Source organism: Pygoscelis adeliae, unplaced genomic scaffold (genome assembly GCF_000699105.1).
Source record: "Pygoscelis adeliae isolate BGI_AS28 unplaced genomic scaffold, ASM69910v1 Scaffold308, whole genome shotgun sequence".
Lineage (NCBI taxonomy): Eukaryota > Metazoa > Chordata > Aves > Sphenisciformes > Spheniscidae > Pygoscelis > Pygoscelis adeliae.
Window position 1 is genome coordinate 1,665,213 of NW_008825306.1, and position 17,842 is coordinate 1,683,054.

The 17,842-nt window shown below is 38.9% G+C and overlaps 1 protein-coding gene across 1 annotated transcript in view; it reads right to left on the bottom strand.

Annotated features, from left to right (window-relative positions):
- Positions 1-17,842, bottom strand: part of KCNH1 (potassium voltage-gated channel, subfamily H (eag-related), member 1) — a 180,965-nt gene that overhangs the window by 89,767 nt on the left and 73,356 nt on the right. Inside the window, exons 7-8 of the mRNA XM_009330208.1 lie at positions 9,256-9,455; positions 5,720-5,972 (exon numbers count right to left, since the gene is read on the bottom strand). Of these exons, the coding sequence (XP_009328483.1) occupies positions 5,720-5,972; positions 9,256-9,455 (453 nt within the window). The remainder of the gene's footprint in view (positions 1-5,719; positions 5,973-9,255; positions 9,456-17,842) is intronic.

Consider the following 17,842-nt stretch of genomic DNA (forward strand, 5'->3'; position numbering starts at 1 on the left):
CTGAAACAAAACATGGCACACCAAGCTCTCCTACAATATCATGTTAAAACCACAGTCTCCAATCTTGTCAACGTTATAGCTTTGTAAATAACAATAAAAAGATCTGTATTTCAGGGACATCCAATTTTCACTTCCTCAACTAAAATGTGATCTTAAAAGTAAATCTATGTGCATCCTTTGCACACTTCTCCACTCCCAAAAAAGTGATATATCCCACTTTCTCCCTGATGGTGAAGGTGGCAGCCAGGTCTAGACTATAAATTGCCATTCTTTGACATTCTCTTACTGCATACTTTCATACTTCTGTAATATCTACATTCTGTTATTTCCCTTCAGCTTTGATAGCAGCAAAAGGAATAGCAACAGCAAACTGTCCTTGTTGAAGGCAATGATTTTCCTTTCTCGTAATAAATTACTACCTTGATTTCCCTTCCTATTTCATTCACTTTACCTGCCCTTTGTGGAGTCAGGAGTTGAATTCGATGATTCTCATGGGTCCCTTCCAACTCAGGATATTCTATGATTCTATGGCTAATACTCTTTCCTAAACCAAAAGTCGATAAAAAAGTTTATTCTTTTGAAAGTTTTTAGCTCAAATAAGGATAGCAAGAACATAATAAACGCAGAAGAGCTGGGATGCAACACTTGGGATAAACTGCTTTACTCTTGGGATAAACTGTTTTGTGTGGGGGTTTTGTTTTTTCTTTTTAACTAAACCTTCTAGTGGATGTTATTTTTTCTCATCCATTGCTCAGCTCTGAAGACCACAGTGGTTTTCAAGGCTTTGTTTTTTTAATTGCTAAATAAAGGCTTAAAGGCTCCCAATCTCTAATCAAATCTGCAAGACTAACCTCCAGCCTTACCATCCACACACACAGGGCCCCCTTGCAGGGATCATCAACTCTGACCAATTCACATAAGTGAAGATCTGCTGCTCAGCCAGGCCCTTTGGAGGTCATTAATGGACAAATTTTGCAGTAGTCTGAAAATTTAAGGACAAGGCACTGCTTTCCCCACTGCTATCTAGAAAAAAGCCTGTCATCCTAATTTCAAGGGTCTTCTCCTTCCTCTCTCTAGCCTTTTACTGGAATGTTTTCCTAAATTTCAAAGATTACTCCAATTTCAAGCAGAAAGGGTTGGAACCAACCGGGGTCCAAGAATCACTTGCTTCCTTCAGATTTCCTAGAGAAGAGGGATTTTCTGTTCAATCTTGGATTACAATTATGTCAGTCATATCTAACTTAGAATTTATTATTTTCTAGTAAGACCAAAAATGGTTTTCTTGGTCATTCAGATATTTGTACATACACATTAACACAATATAAATCCTTTTCTAACAAAGCCTCCTATCCAGTTGTTCTGTGTATTTCCAGAAAATACTTATGAAAAGTTAATTTTGCTACTATGCCATTATTTTCTATAATTTTCATTAAGTTTTCTATGCACACATGCAATTGGAGACATAACACAAGAACTAGCACTTCCCTCTAGCAATGGTGAGGAGAGATTAAAAAGGTCCAGACTGAAAGGCTGGAGGACCAAGGAAGTACCCTGCTAGCCCCAGCAATGGCATACTATCTGCTCAGCTGGACTTCTAACATTAGCTTCTTGATTACCGCAGTTCCAGACAATCTACCTTCTCACACTGCACTAAGGAAATGTGTACCTTCATAGTGTACATGAAAATGAATAAATGAAAAAAAAATATATATATATAGAAAGTGCACTGAAAGACAGTTTAGGTCTTCAAGCTTCCCTAAATTAAGAAACAACAACTAGCTATGCAGGCTTATTTCACGCTTCTACTACAATCCTTTTCCCCCCCGCATTTTTCAAAGAAAGCTGCAGCCAGACCTTATGGTCCCTGCCTGGAACACATTCAGTTCAGGAGGAATCTTTTAAGAAGATATTCATTAAATTAAGATGTAGCAAATCTCTCCTGAGCATGAGTAAATTTTAACTTTTCAAAGACCTGCGATAAGGTCAGGTTTTCAGATGGCCAGTGTCTCAGCCTGAAAGGTCTGCTCCAAAGCAGAGAAGCTAGAGCTGCCAAATGAAGTGCACGTAAATGGTCGATTGTTTTTAACAGTGACAAAACAATCCATTTTCTCTAACTACATTTGGATAAATGGGTGAATTTTTAAGCAAGAGTAGTTCAAATAGGTACGTCAGTCTCAGATGGATAAAGCAGCATCAGCCCAAATGGGAAGGCTTAGAAAAGTTAAAAGCAAAGCCAAGTTGAAAACAGTCTCTTAATGGAAGTCCTGCATGACCTGTGCTTGGCTCATTTCTCCGCAGGGCAGGGACTGTGTGATTTGTCTCCATCTTCCACAAAGTGCTGAGTTGTATGTCAGCGCTTCACCCTATGCCATAACAACGGTGTAAAGGGAAGAACAGTGAACTACAGAAAACAGAATTGTATTTCATCCGAGCAGCTTCCCACTAGCTAACCTTCACTTCTACATAATCCCACTCATATACTTACACATTAGCATAGAAAACCATAGCAATACAGTGGCTTTTCTTGCTATGTCTTCCGTTTCTGACTCATTTGTATTAGAATGAATCGCAAATAAATCAATCACCTGGCTTAAAGGTAACGTTCTACTTTTTTGTTTTTGTTTCCTTTGACACATCAAATCCAAAGATTGTGTTGCATAAACATCAGTAATTTATTTCAGCAGAAATTTTGGACAGAATTCAAAAATACATCTTTCATCCCAACAAATCAAACTTCATACAAAATGTGTCAGTTTCTTTAAATTTTTACTGTAAACATTGCAGCGAATTTTTTTTTTTTTTTTTTAATTTACTCATTTTTGTGTTTGTCTCTAAGTCGAATTAATGGGGAAGGCAATCTTAGGGGACACAAAAAAAATGTACATTTTTTCACTGCTGGCCTGTGCAATTTCTTCCAACTCAGTACTCATGTTAATCCAAGTCAATCAAAGTCAGCGCTTTCTTATAAGAACATAAGCCTGAACTGAGAATATACCCATCTCTTGGGTATTACACAGAATGGTAATGGTAACCGGTAACTGGTCTGGAAGGATATTATGCAAGTGTACACAATATGCTCCAAATGCCAGGGCTACACAATACACTTTTATATGCTAGTCTGCAAGGCTAAATTATTTCAAGAACTGGAAAATGTTTCATATGAATTGGATCCTTTAAGGATTAAGTGTAGTTTGCCTTTGGTTTATGTAATGCTGTACGGCAGTCACAGACTAATTTAGAGATGCAATTTGTTTCTCTATTGTAAGGAAGATACAGGCTACATTGCAAATTACAAAGGCTGCTTTATTAAGTGACAGCTAAAGATGAGCAAATAATTCACCTTGCATAATTTATGCACTTATTTTTTATTTTTATTTCAAGAATGTCTGAGAGACGATTACTGTCTCTCTGACATACCTGTTAACTGAAATTACCCTACAGAATTCCTCACATGGTTTGCTGTTGCATGCCTGATGTTCATAAGCTATGCTTAGTTGTGCTTGGTAAACAAAACTTATGGCATAGGCTGTTCTGGCTGGCTGATCAGCAACAATCATGTTTCTTGTACAATGTAGACTTTTTTTTTTCCCCTTGTAGTGCCTCATTTTATCTGGTGTACTTTTATCAAGAACTTGACAAGTTCAGCTGAACATGAAATTTAAAAAAAAAATCATTGCTATTCTACAAATAAGAATACTGAGAATACAAAGAAGTTAAGGAGGAAATCCTGACCCATCTCCTGCAGCATCCTACGGTAATGTGGTGGTTACATTATGCAATGCTGAAGGAGAAGAAAGTCCAACTGATTTAGAATAGTGAAAAAACTTAGTTAACCACATCATTTCTCATCAGGATAGAGAAGCCTTCAACAGAAGGCTTCGTAGCCCGGGGGAGGAAGGTACACACACATGTGGAAAGGGATTCCTTAGTCCAGAAACTGGAACACAAAAATTGATACACGTTTATCCAAAATGAAATCTCACAGAATCACAAAGAGATCCCACTTCATTTTACTTTCCTCTCTGATTACAGTGTTCAGACAGAAAATGACAGAGCTCATCAACTTTAGTGCGAGCCAGAGAACTGACTCCAAATTCCAAAAAAATAAAGGTGTGGAGGGAAGAGGATCAATAGTTACTGTCCCAGGAGAAGAGCAATAACAAAATATTTCTATTCATTCAGATACCAAGGGATCAGCCTCATTTACCTGTAGCTATCGCTCTGCAGCAGGAGATTAGGGGTTCAGGTTTCCTTAACACTGATTTCTCAAGGAATCTAGGCCGAGTGTTTTCTAAAGTATTATGATAAAACACGGAAGTTACTGGTAAAGACGAAAAGAAGATTTGTATTTTTAAAGGACATTTTAAAAATCCTATTTCAATGCTTTTTACCTATACTGATTAAATAGAGCAGCAAGATGTTTTGAGGTTTTCTTCTTGTGATAGACACAGGAGGAGGCATTATGGGATAAAAGGTGACACAAACTGAGCGGCTTTGGTATGTTCTACATTTGCCATGTTAATTCATGACAGTTCAACATGGCAAAAGGTAGTAATTTCTTGATGTGCAACTTAGAAAAGCAGAAGTCGCTAGTATCATATAGCACTGAACAGCACAGGCAATTCCAGAACAAAAGAGAATCAGTTATCCCCCTACTTTTCACCTTTTTAGTTTCTTGTCTGGCACAAAATATTATGAACTTGATTCCCCAGGACACTAAATTCACCCTATGCTATATATGCAATCCTGTTCAAAAGTAGAGAAAAACTGAACTCAGTGTATTTATTAGCCCCCTCATTTTCCAGTAGGCATTCCTCTTAGGAGAGTTGGATGTATGTGTTCAGAAAGATTACCAAGATGTTTTCTTCTCTTTTTCCAGGCTGCTATGAGTGACAGGTACTGGATTAGGCTCCCGTGAGAATTTACCTTATCACAAAAGGGTCTGACAGAATCAAATGACAAGTATCACCTCCTCAATGCTCCAGCCACCCCATGATTCATCTACCTCTATTGGATTATCACTCTTTTCTTCTAGCTTTGCCTCAGAATGTTGTCTACGCCACTATCAGCTTCTTTTCAATGCCTCCAACCTAAAGCTGTCATTCCAAGTTAACACAAATCGGCTCTAAATTTTTATATTACTTTGACTTTAAAAGAGATAAATATTATTTCAACGTGAGATCTTAAATAAAGCTAATTGGAAAATTTTCAGCAAAAGGGGATTATTAATGGGGGATGGGAGGGAGGCAGAGAAGCCAGGAACTTTAAAAAAAAAAGTTTTCTGAAGTCCTCAGTGGAATTTCTAATGAAGAGAGACGTGGCAAGACAGGGAGAACCCCAAGAATGACCAGGATCCCAGTGGTCAAGTGCAGCTTCCATTGACCAGAAGAAATAGGGTTGAAGCAGTCTGGAGATGAGATGATTGCCCTTCCTATTTACCTATGTGGAACAGGAAGGACAAGTCAATGACTCTATGCAATGCTCCTGCCTGACATTAAGCAAGTTTTTTTTTCCTCTCTCTTTTGATTTTTCCAGACAATAAACATCTAGCACAACACAGCTGACAAGTTCATTAAAATATACCTTACCAGGCTGTGGCAAACCTAACTTGACTGAAGCTTTTTAAAGAGTGAGTTAAGTGCTTGAGTAGAAGAGGCTATAAGAATGCTCTATGCATCTGTATTTGTGTACAACGCATATTACCAGCTGTGAAACTCACCCAATATAGCAACAACTTCATCATCCTGGATTACTTCCAAAGACCCTGAAACCACAAAGCAAAGGCTGTCGACGCTCTCGCCGGCATGGTAGATAAGGTCTCCCGGGGCACAGTGCACTGTCTGAAATTCCATGGCAAGCGCTCGAAGGCACCCATCGCTCGCCAGCCTGAAGGCTGGGTGCTCCTTGAAAACTTTGCGGTTCAGATGCACGCAGATATCTGCTCTCATGTCCTTAGGGCATATCTGCAAAACCTATGAAGGAAATTAGGCAATCAATTCCTGTGCATGGCTTATATGTGCCACATGATTATCCCTAGTTCACTACACAGCGTTTAAGAACTAGTTTCCTCCTTCATATAAAATATTGAGATTTGCAGGTATTCAAATTCACCCCTCAGTGGCAGTAACAGTTTTTTTTCTTCACACAAGAAGGGACTTTAAGGTATGATACTGTGTTGGGCAACTTTTGATCTTCCAAATGCAATGTTCCTCACAGCAATTCACGATGTGTGCTCCTAAGATTACACAAACTGATGCTTAGCACAAGGGGTACTAGTCAGGGCCATTTCTGAAGGTTTTTAATATAATACAGACAGCCGAGTGGAAAGAATACAGAATTACTACTGTATGTACAGATCAAAAGTTCCTGACAAAAACACTGGAAATATAGAACATGAACAGGGTTTTGGGATGACAAAATCCTTGGAGGATAGTCTGTGATGAACTACATCTCAGGATGTATTATTTGAGAAAAACATTGAGTAGCATAAGTCTGCCTCATTTTTTTTTCTCAGTACTAACTATTCCATCCAATTAAGGAGCACTCTGGGTGAGCTTCAGAGTTACTCCCACACGTTTTCCTAGATGGAAAGAGATGGCTGCTTCAATGCAAACACTCCTGGAAAACATAAAGGTAACGTAGGAAGCACTATGGCTATGCCCACACCTCACAACGGGCTCTGTGCAAGATCTGAGCAGAGAACCAAGCTCATAACTCTATGCACGGCACTGGTTCCAGATATTACACTTGCTACTCCAAAGGCAAATGACTCTACCACCATCATCACCACCTTTGGCCCGCCTCCAAGCAGACCTGCTATTATGGATATTACTTCTGAAAGAAATATATTTCTATAGTGCTCAAGTGTAGGGCACTCATGGATGATGTCTCTCTGCCTCACAGCGAGCAACAGCCGAACCCGCCAGTTCTCAGTTTTCCAGGCTCACAAGAATGGGTTAGGGCAGCAAGACCAGCATTTAAGATGGAACACAGACAGCAGCCATAGCTGTCATTGCAATTATCTCATTTACTCTGGCAACAAAAACATTCTGTATTTGCAGATGCTTGCCAAAGTTTGGCACTGGAATTAGACACACATACACTTCACAGTTACTTGGATATCACACACAAAAAGGGTTGTTTTAATAGAAATAGGAGTAAGAAAACCTGAGTACGCAAGAGAACATTTAAAATGAGGCTCTTAGCCAAAAACTCCTTGGTTTCCCAGTCTAAGAGGAAGTTAACTCATTTTCTGTTCTCCATTTAGAGAAGTCATCTCCAGATTTCAATAAATAAAGAGGGATTAAAGACATTTGAGAGTTACAAATGGCAGAAGACTTTCATTTGTATGGGAGGTAAGAAACATATCTTCATGGATTAATTTTAGAATCTTTCAGCAGCTCTTGATTAAATTTTGTTATACTGGCATTTTCTAGACGTACAGACTTTGCTTTTAGCTGATTATTCACTCCTTGGCATGCCTGCAGTTAACACTGAACTGACAAATTTGTGGCCTACAAAATAGTGAGAAGATTGACTCTGTGCTAAGTTCATCTTTAAATATCTGCCTCATCTGTAGAAAGCTGCACTGCATTACACAGCAGCACAACTACCACTGTTCTGTCACAGGAGCAATACATGTTTTATTCATTCCATGACATCCTAGAAGTTATACACAGGCATCAAACCAACAGACTCAGACCTGAGAGTTTATGGATTGGCACAGCCATTAGTCTTATATCTGCTAGTTTTTGCTATGCAGATGAAAGTTGATTTCTTGGTTTTACAGTCATCGCTACTGGCAGTTCAACTATGAACACACCAGTTATTGAAATCAACACCTTATTATGCTCTTTGATGTCCTGATAATTGGAGAATTTTTCCTGTATATTAGGATAGTTCTTAAAGGCTACAGTGAGTTGTGCTTGGTTTGGTTATCCTGCTGCCTCCAAAGGCATTCTTAAAGCATTTCTCTCCTTATCAGAGGAAGCCAAGAATGAACTTTGAAGATAAGCTAAAACAAACATGTTTTACATAGCAATTTTTTCTTATTGCCTTGTTAAAATTATGAGAGGAGCTTGTACTGGGGGGTGAATGAAAGCACCAGCATTCATTACACTATGTATCCTCAGATGTTGTCTCTCCACCTTCCTCAAATATACCTACCTCAAACCCATAACCCCGCACAAAGACACTTTGTGAGAAAACATGCAGAGCAGCTTCTAATCAGCACTATCCAGTACTAAAATACCATTTCTTTCTGAAAGCTAGTACGACGGACAGTGCTTCCCAGAATCATGGTCTGGCATCTAAATGGCAGATATGCTGAAGACCATTTAGGAAAGCAAACAGTACCCTGTGTACCTATTGGTCTCCAGACAGCCCAGTGCAAGACCACATCTGTTCTACTCTTTCATAACGATGCTTTAACAGCTAGGCAGAAATGAGATTGTTTGCTCTTTAACTGCATCATCTACAGTTTAGAATACTAAATTAAGCCGCCAACCAGAAGGCTGGTGACCGGAGCATTGGTATGATTTCCTGAGTGAACCACCCCACAAATCACATCTCTTTAGAAGCAGAAGAAAAACAAGTATCTATCTCCATAAAAGCTGGCAACTAATACGAAAGCAGCAAGTAGTTGCTTTTGTACATTTGTTCTGGTGAAGGGCCATTTATTATTTTAAAAGACACAATGGGAATTTACTTGTAAATTCAATGAATTAGGTTGATAACATTTGCCTCACATGAGGCAGATTTCAAACAATACATTGTTATTACATTAATGACTTCCAGCTTTCATTAATATCTTTAACTTGCACACGGACTATTACGTTCAAATTCTACAAAGACAAAACAAATTTTACTTTGTATTCAGGCCCACAGAGCTGCAAACAACCTCACACAATAGAAATATTGCAAAAAAATCTCATCTGAAGAAATTCTGAGGTTGTGTTAGAACTTGGAACTTTTCATTTAGTTATTTTCTTTGCTTACTGAAAACCAAGCTCTTTCCTTCATTTTTATACTATTTCATGACATATCACCAGCAACACGTACATACTTTTACCACTAACATATGTCAGTATGACAGAATAGGTGAAATACTGTATTTGAAAGTTTAAAATTAAGGGAAGCTACTACTTGGAACTACTTAAAGAATATTTCTCTTCTCTACTAAGAAAGTACCTCCTGTTTATTTTAATGAAATACTTTCAGGATGTGACTTGTTTCCTTGCAGTTTAATTTACTTACCTTTTCAGTATCTATTCCTCTGGACATTGACCAGGTGGAAACGATGTAATCCATCACACGTTCACTCAGTCCTTTAGGAACCTGGTAGAGCTTTAGAAAGTCCCGGACACTGTTCAGCATTTCATGATATCTGTTTGTATTAGCATACATTTGCTGAAATATGGTTGTCACATTTCCAAAAATGGTTGCATACAGAAGGGCTGTAAAAAAGAAGAAAAACAATAGGTATAACACATAACTTGTGGTCATCAGCCTGTGTTCCACTGTGCTTTAAGACTGGAAATGCCAGGCCCATAGAAATGCACGCAATATCGGTGCTTTGCTAGGAAGGCCTGATGAGCACAAGCATTTTACAGGTCGCCTTCAACACTACAGATTGAGGACCACCACCCACTTTTGTGATGGTGAGTCCTGCAACACAGAGTTGCTGAAACACAACTATTTGTCTTTGTCCATCAAACAATTCGGTAGTATCCAAACCCTTATGAAACCACAACAGAAGACACAAGAATTTTAAAACAAATAACCTGACAGCAAATACTTTAAAATTTCATCTCTGGTTTAGAGCGCCTGTGTTGAAATGCCATCGGTGACAGATTTCCAAGCTTTAAGTGCATTACCACAGTAGTAAGCCGAGTCATCATTACCCACCTCAGTGTGACAATAACAATGCATCAAAGCAGAAGATGGAATATGTAATAAACAGCTACCATGGGTCAGTGATTTATAGATGTAAGTTTAATAATACATAAAAAGTCACATTATGTTTTATATTCTTCAGGCAGAAGAACAGCAAGGCCTGAGGCAAGAGCTGGAGCCCTCAAACACACACCAAATGCTGCACAGCCCTTCTGACTTCATTCAGTATAGTTATGAAGCCAGCTGGTTCATCAAGATGGGTTTAAGAATAAACACGAGAAATTAAAAAAGGCAGTATTTCCAGGTGTGGAGAGAAGCAGATAAAAACACACAGGACTTGAGAAGATCCACCTGCTGAAGCCCAAGACAGAACAGCAGGCTGGTGGAAGTCTCAATGGTCATGTTTTGATGGCTTGCAGAGGCTGGGGCTGAGGCTCTTCCAACCAATCCAGCCCTGAATGAAAGGGAAGGAGAGGAAGCCTCAAGGGGAGCTTTCCTATATTGTGAATCAGGTCAGTGATAAGTGAGAGGCTGGCTGTAGAGGGAGAGGAACAGTCAGACGGGCAGATGAGCTGATAACCATAAGTGCTCTGGCTTGCTGAGGAAGTTCTTCCTCTTTATCATTTCCTGTCCCCCAAAACAGGCACCAAGTTGTCAGTATCTATTCTACTCGATAAAAATAAATAATTGAGCAGTCATATTTATAAAAAAATAAGAGAATATTTTGCCTTATCTAAATACCCCTTTTTGCTGTTTATTCCCCCCTCACCGCCTCTTTTTTTGGGGAAAAAAAATTTTATATATTTCTTCATTCCATTCATTCCTTTGAGAATACAGCTATTTGTTCAGGTCAGTGTTATAGGCAGATATCCTTAAGCCAGCTAAGATGCTTTAGGGTTTTATCACCAACAGAAACCCTTTGATAATGTGCAAGAGAAACTTATAGGACTGTCTTTTTCCTGATCATCGAGAGATGCAATTTAAATTTAGGCTTACTCAAGGCCTTTACACTGCTGATTCTCTACACAATCCCTTCTTGACGCTGTATGACTTCTTTTTATGAGTTCCTGTAGAGACCAGCTCTCCCCTTTTCCAGCTACCCCTCTGTACAGACAGGTATAAATATATATATAAAAATGTGCAAATTCAGTTTAAAAAAAAAGTGGAGAGTATGAATAGGGATACAGTAACCTGAAATGTATAGATTATTTCTCTGTTTAACCTTAACTTGTGCCTGTGCTAAAACATACCGGAAAGTCTGATGCAATGAGTACCGAAGAATGAAGAAATGCTTTAGAAAACAGATTTACTATAAATAATCCTTAATCCATGAGTATTTTGTAGTTGAACAGCATTACCTTTCCCAGACTAAGTCCTGTTTTGCTCTCTGTTATGCAGATGCAAACACAACCCTACAATATTGCTACCTTAGGCCCTACCTACACAGACTTTTACCAGGTTCCCTAAGAGAAACCAAACCCAGGGCCTCCAAAACTGCAAAGTCCCACTGGCAGCACACTGCAGCAGCGCAAGGCATCCACAAACGTTGTTATTCTGCCAGCCAGCGTAACGCTGAAAATAGGTGACAGATTAGGAAGAGGGTCACAAGCAAATTCTTATCTGTAGATTTCTGGGCAACCATACTTGTGCGCATACAATTATCTCTTGCTCTCTGGCAAACAGTGAGACCTGCTGTTTCAGTATCTTGGGACGTATAGCTCTATGCCAGCAAAGGTAAAATGGAGTCCCCGCTCTGTCCCATTACCGTCCAGCTACATGAAGCCTAAAGAAAAAACAGAAATTTGGTTCTTCATTTTGATTATTATGAGGCGAACAGTCCTAGAGTAATTTCCACTGCAAATTGCAGCTACTATGCTCCAGTATGACAGTTATCTTGGCAAGAAAAATTATTCCTGCCTACATTAATTTTTTAAAAAATCCCCAAACTTACAATTCTTAATTTATCATTAGCTAACCACTTTAGCTAACTACTTTATTACTATTAAAGACACATTAAAGCCAAGGATTTTTGCAGCCTAATATTGGGTCGATACATTAACATATTAAACATTGACCTCTCCCGCATAGAAATAGCTAGCTGTGTGCCTTTCCTCCTTTTCAAAGGAATAATGAAATGAGCCCACTGCGGTACACTGCAGCCCCAGAAAGATTTCAGAAACACACACTCTACTACAGGAAGAAAGTTGGGCAATTTAGGACAGAGCAAAATCTCCACATCCTTGTTTCAAGACTGGTTGGATGCTGACATTAGACCAGTGCCTTGTAACAGCAACAATGCAGGTCATATGCCAACATCCAAAGGTCCCTGGAGCCCTTGGCCAGAGTTTGTAGTGTTGCCCTACAGACTCTATAGAATCTATCAACTCCTTAGCAGTCCTATGTGCAGGGGATCACAGGAATTAAGGAAAAGCATTTTAAGGGGTGAAGGAGGGTGGGAGGGGAAAATGTCCTTGTGTGGGATGGATTCGACTCAAGCATGGCCACAAGTACACCATGCAGAAAGGTCACAAATTAATCTGACCCCAACAGCTTCCTTGGATGCATCAGCTGGATGGAGGCTGTGCAGTGGTTTTTGAGGAACTGTGTCCACGAATAAGCCTGTAGCAACCATGCCTACACCTCAACCAAGGAGAAAATTTCTTCTGCAGAACAAGTAATAGCCTGTTCTAACACTGCATACAAAGCTGCAGCACAGCAAGCAGACAGCAAACACCTCCTCTCCATGAATGTCAAGATGCTTCAGAAAAGATAGAGCCCCCCCCAGCATTAATATTCTTTTCTGATAATAGATAAAGAAAAACACGTTGTCCCCAACAATGTGGCTACGCATTTACAATGCAGTCTGTGTCACCCCATTTAAACCAGTGTTTAAATAACGTCAAAGATAAAAGCATAGTAATTTCAATAGCCAATTACCCGCACAAGTGAATCATGAAGGTCAGACAGGTTGGAAAGGTCACCAAATCATCTGCTACTTTTAATGATGTAACAAATAAGAATAGAGAAATAAATACAAGTCAGTGTAGGTCTCAGCTACCACAGTAAAAGATCTGGGATCTGATTTTAGAATTCTAAGAGGAAGAATTTCTATCTGTAAGAATGAGAGGTTTGCAATTACCCCAATTACAGATGTAAGTGCTGCATGCGGTTCCTGAGATGAATCATCAGATTGATGATTTGTTCAAAATGCACTCATCCAAAGCCCTTGCATACAAAATGTGCACATAAGAACTATACAGCAACAAGTGAGACCAACATCAACTAGTGAACAGCCTCTTACATCTCGCCCCCAAGACTCACAGTGCTTTCTAAAACTGAACTGCCTTCATTTTCACTTTCTGGAAAGCTGATCCAGAAAGTCTGTCTGTCTGCATATTAGTTCCACTTAACAATTAAAAACCCAAAACAAACCCCTGTTACACACTTAAGGAGTAGCCTGTGCTAACCTAAATACTATTCAAAGAGCAAGCACCTGGGTTTACAAATAGTAGATGATTTAAATGTATAACTGCACTTTTGTTTCACTAACAAATTCCTAGTTTACAACAAATTATTGAGTTCATAGATGGCTGAAAGCACAGCCTTGAAAACCTGTTGCACTATATCAATTCTCACTGAAGACAAAACATAACCATAAATTAACCACAAAAATTGCACGCCTCAAAGGCATTTTTCAGATAACACATTATGAGGTCACACAAAATTAACATTGATCAGATAAAAAGAAAAGCAGAAATTAATAATTGTATGGATTATAACATAATTATATGAGAAAAACACACTGTTTTTAAATGTGCAATTAGAACAATGTAAGAGCTTATAATTGCTTGAGATTAGGGGTCTTGATTAGTGATAATTATGCCTACTTATGGGTAGAGAGCATGCAGTTAAAAGAAAAATGCTGAACTGTTAATTACAGTCTGCAAGCAAATACCAAACTGAACAGGTATCTATCAACAAATTGTTTACAGTGCTAGTTTTGATAGAATTATTTGTAGTCTTGCACCTTGCAACCAAAGCATCTAAAGTAAGATTTACTTATCAAGTGTCTATATAACCTTCTAGAATAGTACAGAATTTAAATAGGTTGCCCCATTTTCTATCAAGACAGATGCAGAGCTGCTCAATTTGCTACTTCTTAGGAAGCTTTGTATATTATAAAGTTTCCTCTTTGTAATCTTTTATCTACATTTTATTTTTTATTATTACAATGTATAGAGATATCATTTCATTTAGCTAGTAAAGAATAAAGGTAAACAACTTAGCCATAATCTAATTAATATTATGCACTTTATGGATTTTCACAATATATTTACATAACATTTTCACATGGTGCAAAACAAATTACAATTGCTACTATCTTATTAGCATGTACATCAATTCCTGAATTTCACAACTTGGGGAAAAAGAGACATTTTTTGAAGTTCTTTGTAAATTCCCAGAGGAGCTCTCCCCCATGCTGTTCCAGCGACTGTTAGATCCTGCTCTTCCCACAGCTCTCTATTCTCCCAGACAGAACTGATACAATGCTCCACCTCCCTCCTCTTTCACTCCACCGGCTTGTAATTTGCACCTCAGCTTAGGTACCCCACAAGCAAAAGCAAGGCAGTAGCAATGGCAAAGATCAAAGAACTGGCATGCTGTTATCAATTGAGCAAGTCTGAAAATCAATTCAATGGCAAAGAGCAGAGCAGAAAGCCTGAATAGGCCATGAGGGATGTGAGCATCAAGCTACGTGGCAGAACCACTTGACTTTCAGGGTGAAAGATGAGAGACCACAAGAAAATTTTATTAAACTCTTAGTCAAACCCTACCGCATATCTTCTCACACTCATCATCACATTTGCTGAAATCACCCTGCTGATGACAGATAGGACGTAGGAGGGCCACACTGGGCTCCAGCTACAATGGAAATGTCTCCCCTGCAGAAGGATAGGCCACCAGTGAGGACACAGTTGATAAGGGCTAAACAACAGAGCATCAGAGACATGATTTTTTTTTCCTCTTCCCATCACCAAAAAAAACAAGAACTGCAATGAAATGAAAGTCAGAGACATAAACAAGGGAACAGCTGCTCTAAGAAGCCACTTAAGCAACTACCAAGGACTAGAGTAGTAGAAACATCTGTGCACCTTAAAATAGGCTGTCGTCAGTATGTAAGGGCAGAAAGGGAAGAGTTAAGAACAACTATGGAACAAACACCACAAACAGCTCCCACTTCTCTCCTCACACCCTTTCCTGACTCTTACAAAGTAAAAGCAGTCTGCTACTACAGCAGCACTGACCCACAGGCGAATAACCTCCTGTTATCTCAGAGACTTGAAACCACTTACATTTTGCCAGTTTAAGGCTTAATACGGAAGAAGAGAGGTAAATGTCGGTAAAACACCAACCCTTCCAAAGGTGCTGAACTCCAGCATCCCTAAGGACGCTTCAAAACTGAAGTTTTTTTTATTTTGACTTGATCTGGTAACACCCACACAGCTGGTAGCAGCAATCGCAGGTGTTTTGGCTCACAAGAATTTCACAAGCCTGGGCATCGTGGGCAACACAAATCTCTAACAGGTTTTGCTTTTGCCTTCAGCATGTTTGGGCCGAGATAAACAGCATGGGAAAACACACAGACCAAAACTGATCAGAGGAGCGATCAGAGCCAAAGTGAATAAAAGCCAATAAAAGAAACTTCAGCATCAGCCCTGCAAGAAACCTCTCCAACACAAACAGCTCTCTCTAAACTCACAGTGAAGGGCCAACACCAGTTTGCACTCTATGAAAGGCTGCATCTTGGATCCAAGAGCCTGCTTATGAAAAGAGAGGATCTGGCAATCCGTACAAAGGAAGGGTGGCTATTACCTCCAGGGCCAAGGCTCCTACCTCTGTACAGCAGCACCTGACTAAATTAACACAGTCCCACTAATTAACACTGAAAAGTCTGGATTTTGGCAAATTAAGAAGTGTCCAAACAAGTAAAATGGCAAGAATCCTGATTCACAAAACTCATCATTCATTTGTTTTGACAGCTACTGTTTAGTATTATACTTACACTGAAAGGCGCTAACAGTCATCCAGAGGGGGATTTAATGACAGCCACAGACTCCATTGCAGCCAACACACTTGCAGAAAAGCAGATTACTAAAGTAATAATCAGATGCACAACAAGTCAGAACTAGCCTGTGAGGACTTAGATGTGTTCTTGGTTGCAAAATTAAGGAATAAGAGTCTGGTTGTACCTTACATTTGTGCTGTAAAGGGAAGCCAACAGAACATGACACAAGCATGACACTGAAAGGAATTAAACAGAAGAGCATCCTGGATACAGAAAGACTTCAAGCTGGTAGACTTTGAAACCCCTAACCACAAACTTCTCTCACATTCAGGAAAAACAGGGCTGCATGTTCTTATACTATAAACAGCACTTGCAGAACAATGAGTTCACCCGATTCTTCTCACTTAAATTATCTGAAGGCATCAATATTTCTGCAAGGCGCTGTACTTCCACTGACTGGTTAGTCCCAATGGGGTAACATGATTTTACATCCAAAAGTGCATCATAAATGAGATATTAACATATATGTTCTGCCTCAACTTACAGGTAAATTCTTAAACCTGCCAGATAGCCATGACTAACGGCAAACACAGTAATTAATTGAAATGAGGGCCTTAGCTCTTGATACCAAAAAGACTTTCAAAGAACCATTACAGTTTAATCAATGAGTCCACAGAAAGCTCCTTGCAGAATCAAATTTTATTTCAGTCAAAATACAACAATATGGGATAGCAAGAGCAACAGGCAAGACGATTTGCAAGGGGAAACGTCAGCATGATTATTCAAAAGTTAGACTAGAGAAAAAAGAAGATAATTCCACAGAAATGGCACTTTCCAGTCACCTCTCCATGTTTTATCCCCCACAAGATAGGTTCATCTCTGATAAGGTAAGACAGAATGGCCAGATAAACGTACCGATTTTCACAACTAGTTAAAACAACTACAGTTCCTGTAAAGAACAAGATATTTATCAGAACATCTTTAGGAGGGTCATAAAGGGTTTTAAGTGTGGAGCAGGATCTTGATGATGCTCTATGTTTTAAGCATGTATACTTCAGTGAATGCTAAGCCTTGCTCTAGACTAAGCCAATTTAATTATCAAGAGGAAACTAACTGTACAAACAGATTACAGCTGCAAAAACCATCTGTATTCCAAACATACGAGGCCAGACTCACCAGTGGGACACTTATCAACAAGGGATGACTTCAGTTCAATGTATTCACTAGCAGGTTTTACCATGACGAGAATTATTAAAATGGCAAAATCTGATTAAATCCTCTGCAATTTGCAAGAAAGGACACTCTTTTAGTGTTTTGTAGAATTTTATGGACAATAAAATTTAAATTGTCTAGAAAATTGAAATGGATTTCCATTTCATTTCCCAGCACTAATGAACAGATCACCATTTAAATGACAACTGGGCCATTTAAGGGCATCATTTTTCTTCTACAATATATACAGGGTAATGCATGGCCATTTTCAATTACTTGGTTAAAATTAAGTCTCCAGATACTGCTTCTAGGTTTTTACCGACTTGCGCCAATATGAAGGCTTTTGCTTTGAAAGCTGTTTTCTATCTACACTCAACTTATCTGAAATGGTTACCCCCAATTAGAAGCAAACTCTCGTTTTTTTAAAATCTATTACTGAAATAGAGCTACACATAAAAAAAACAGTTATGAAAAGATTAAAGAAAGGAGTGAATAAAGAGGAAAAGTTGTTCTCTTTTCACGTGAAACTGCTTACATATGTAGTTTTTATGGTTCCTCTGTTTAATTTATTTCCCCTATGATTTGTATGATGTTTTCCACAAAGCCTTGCAGGAGGGAAATCGTGAGAGGCTCAAGGAGATCGTCTTTCATCCAAACTTTCTGGCCCTT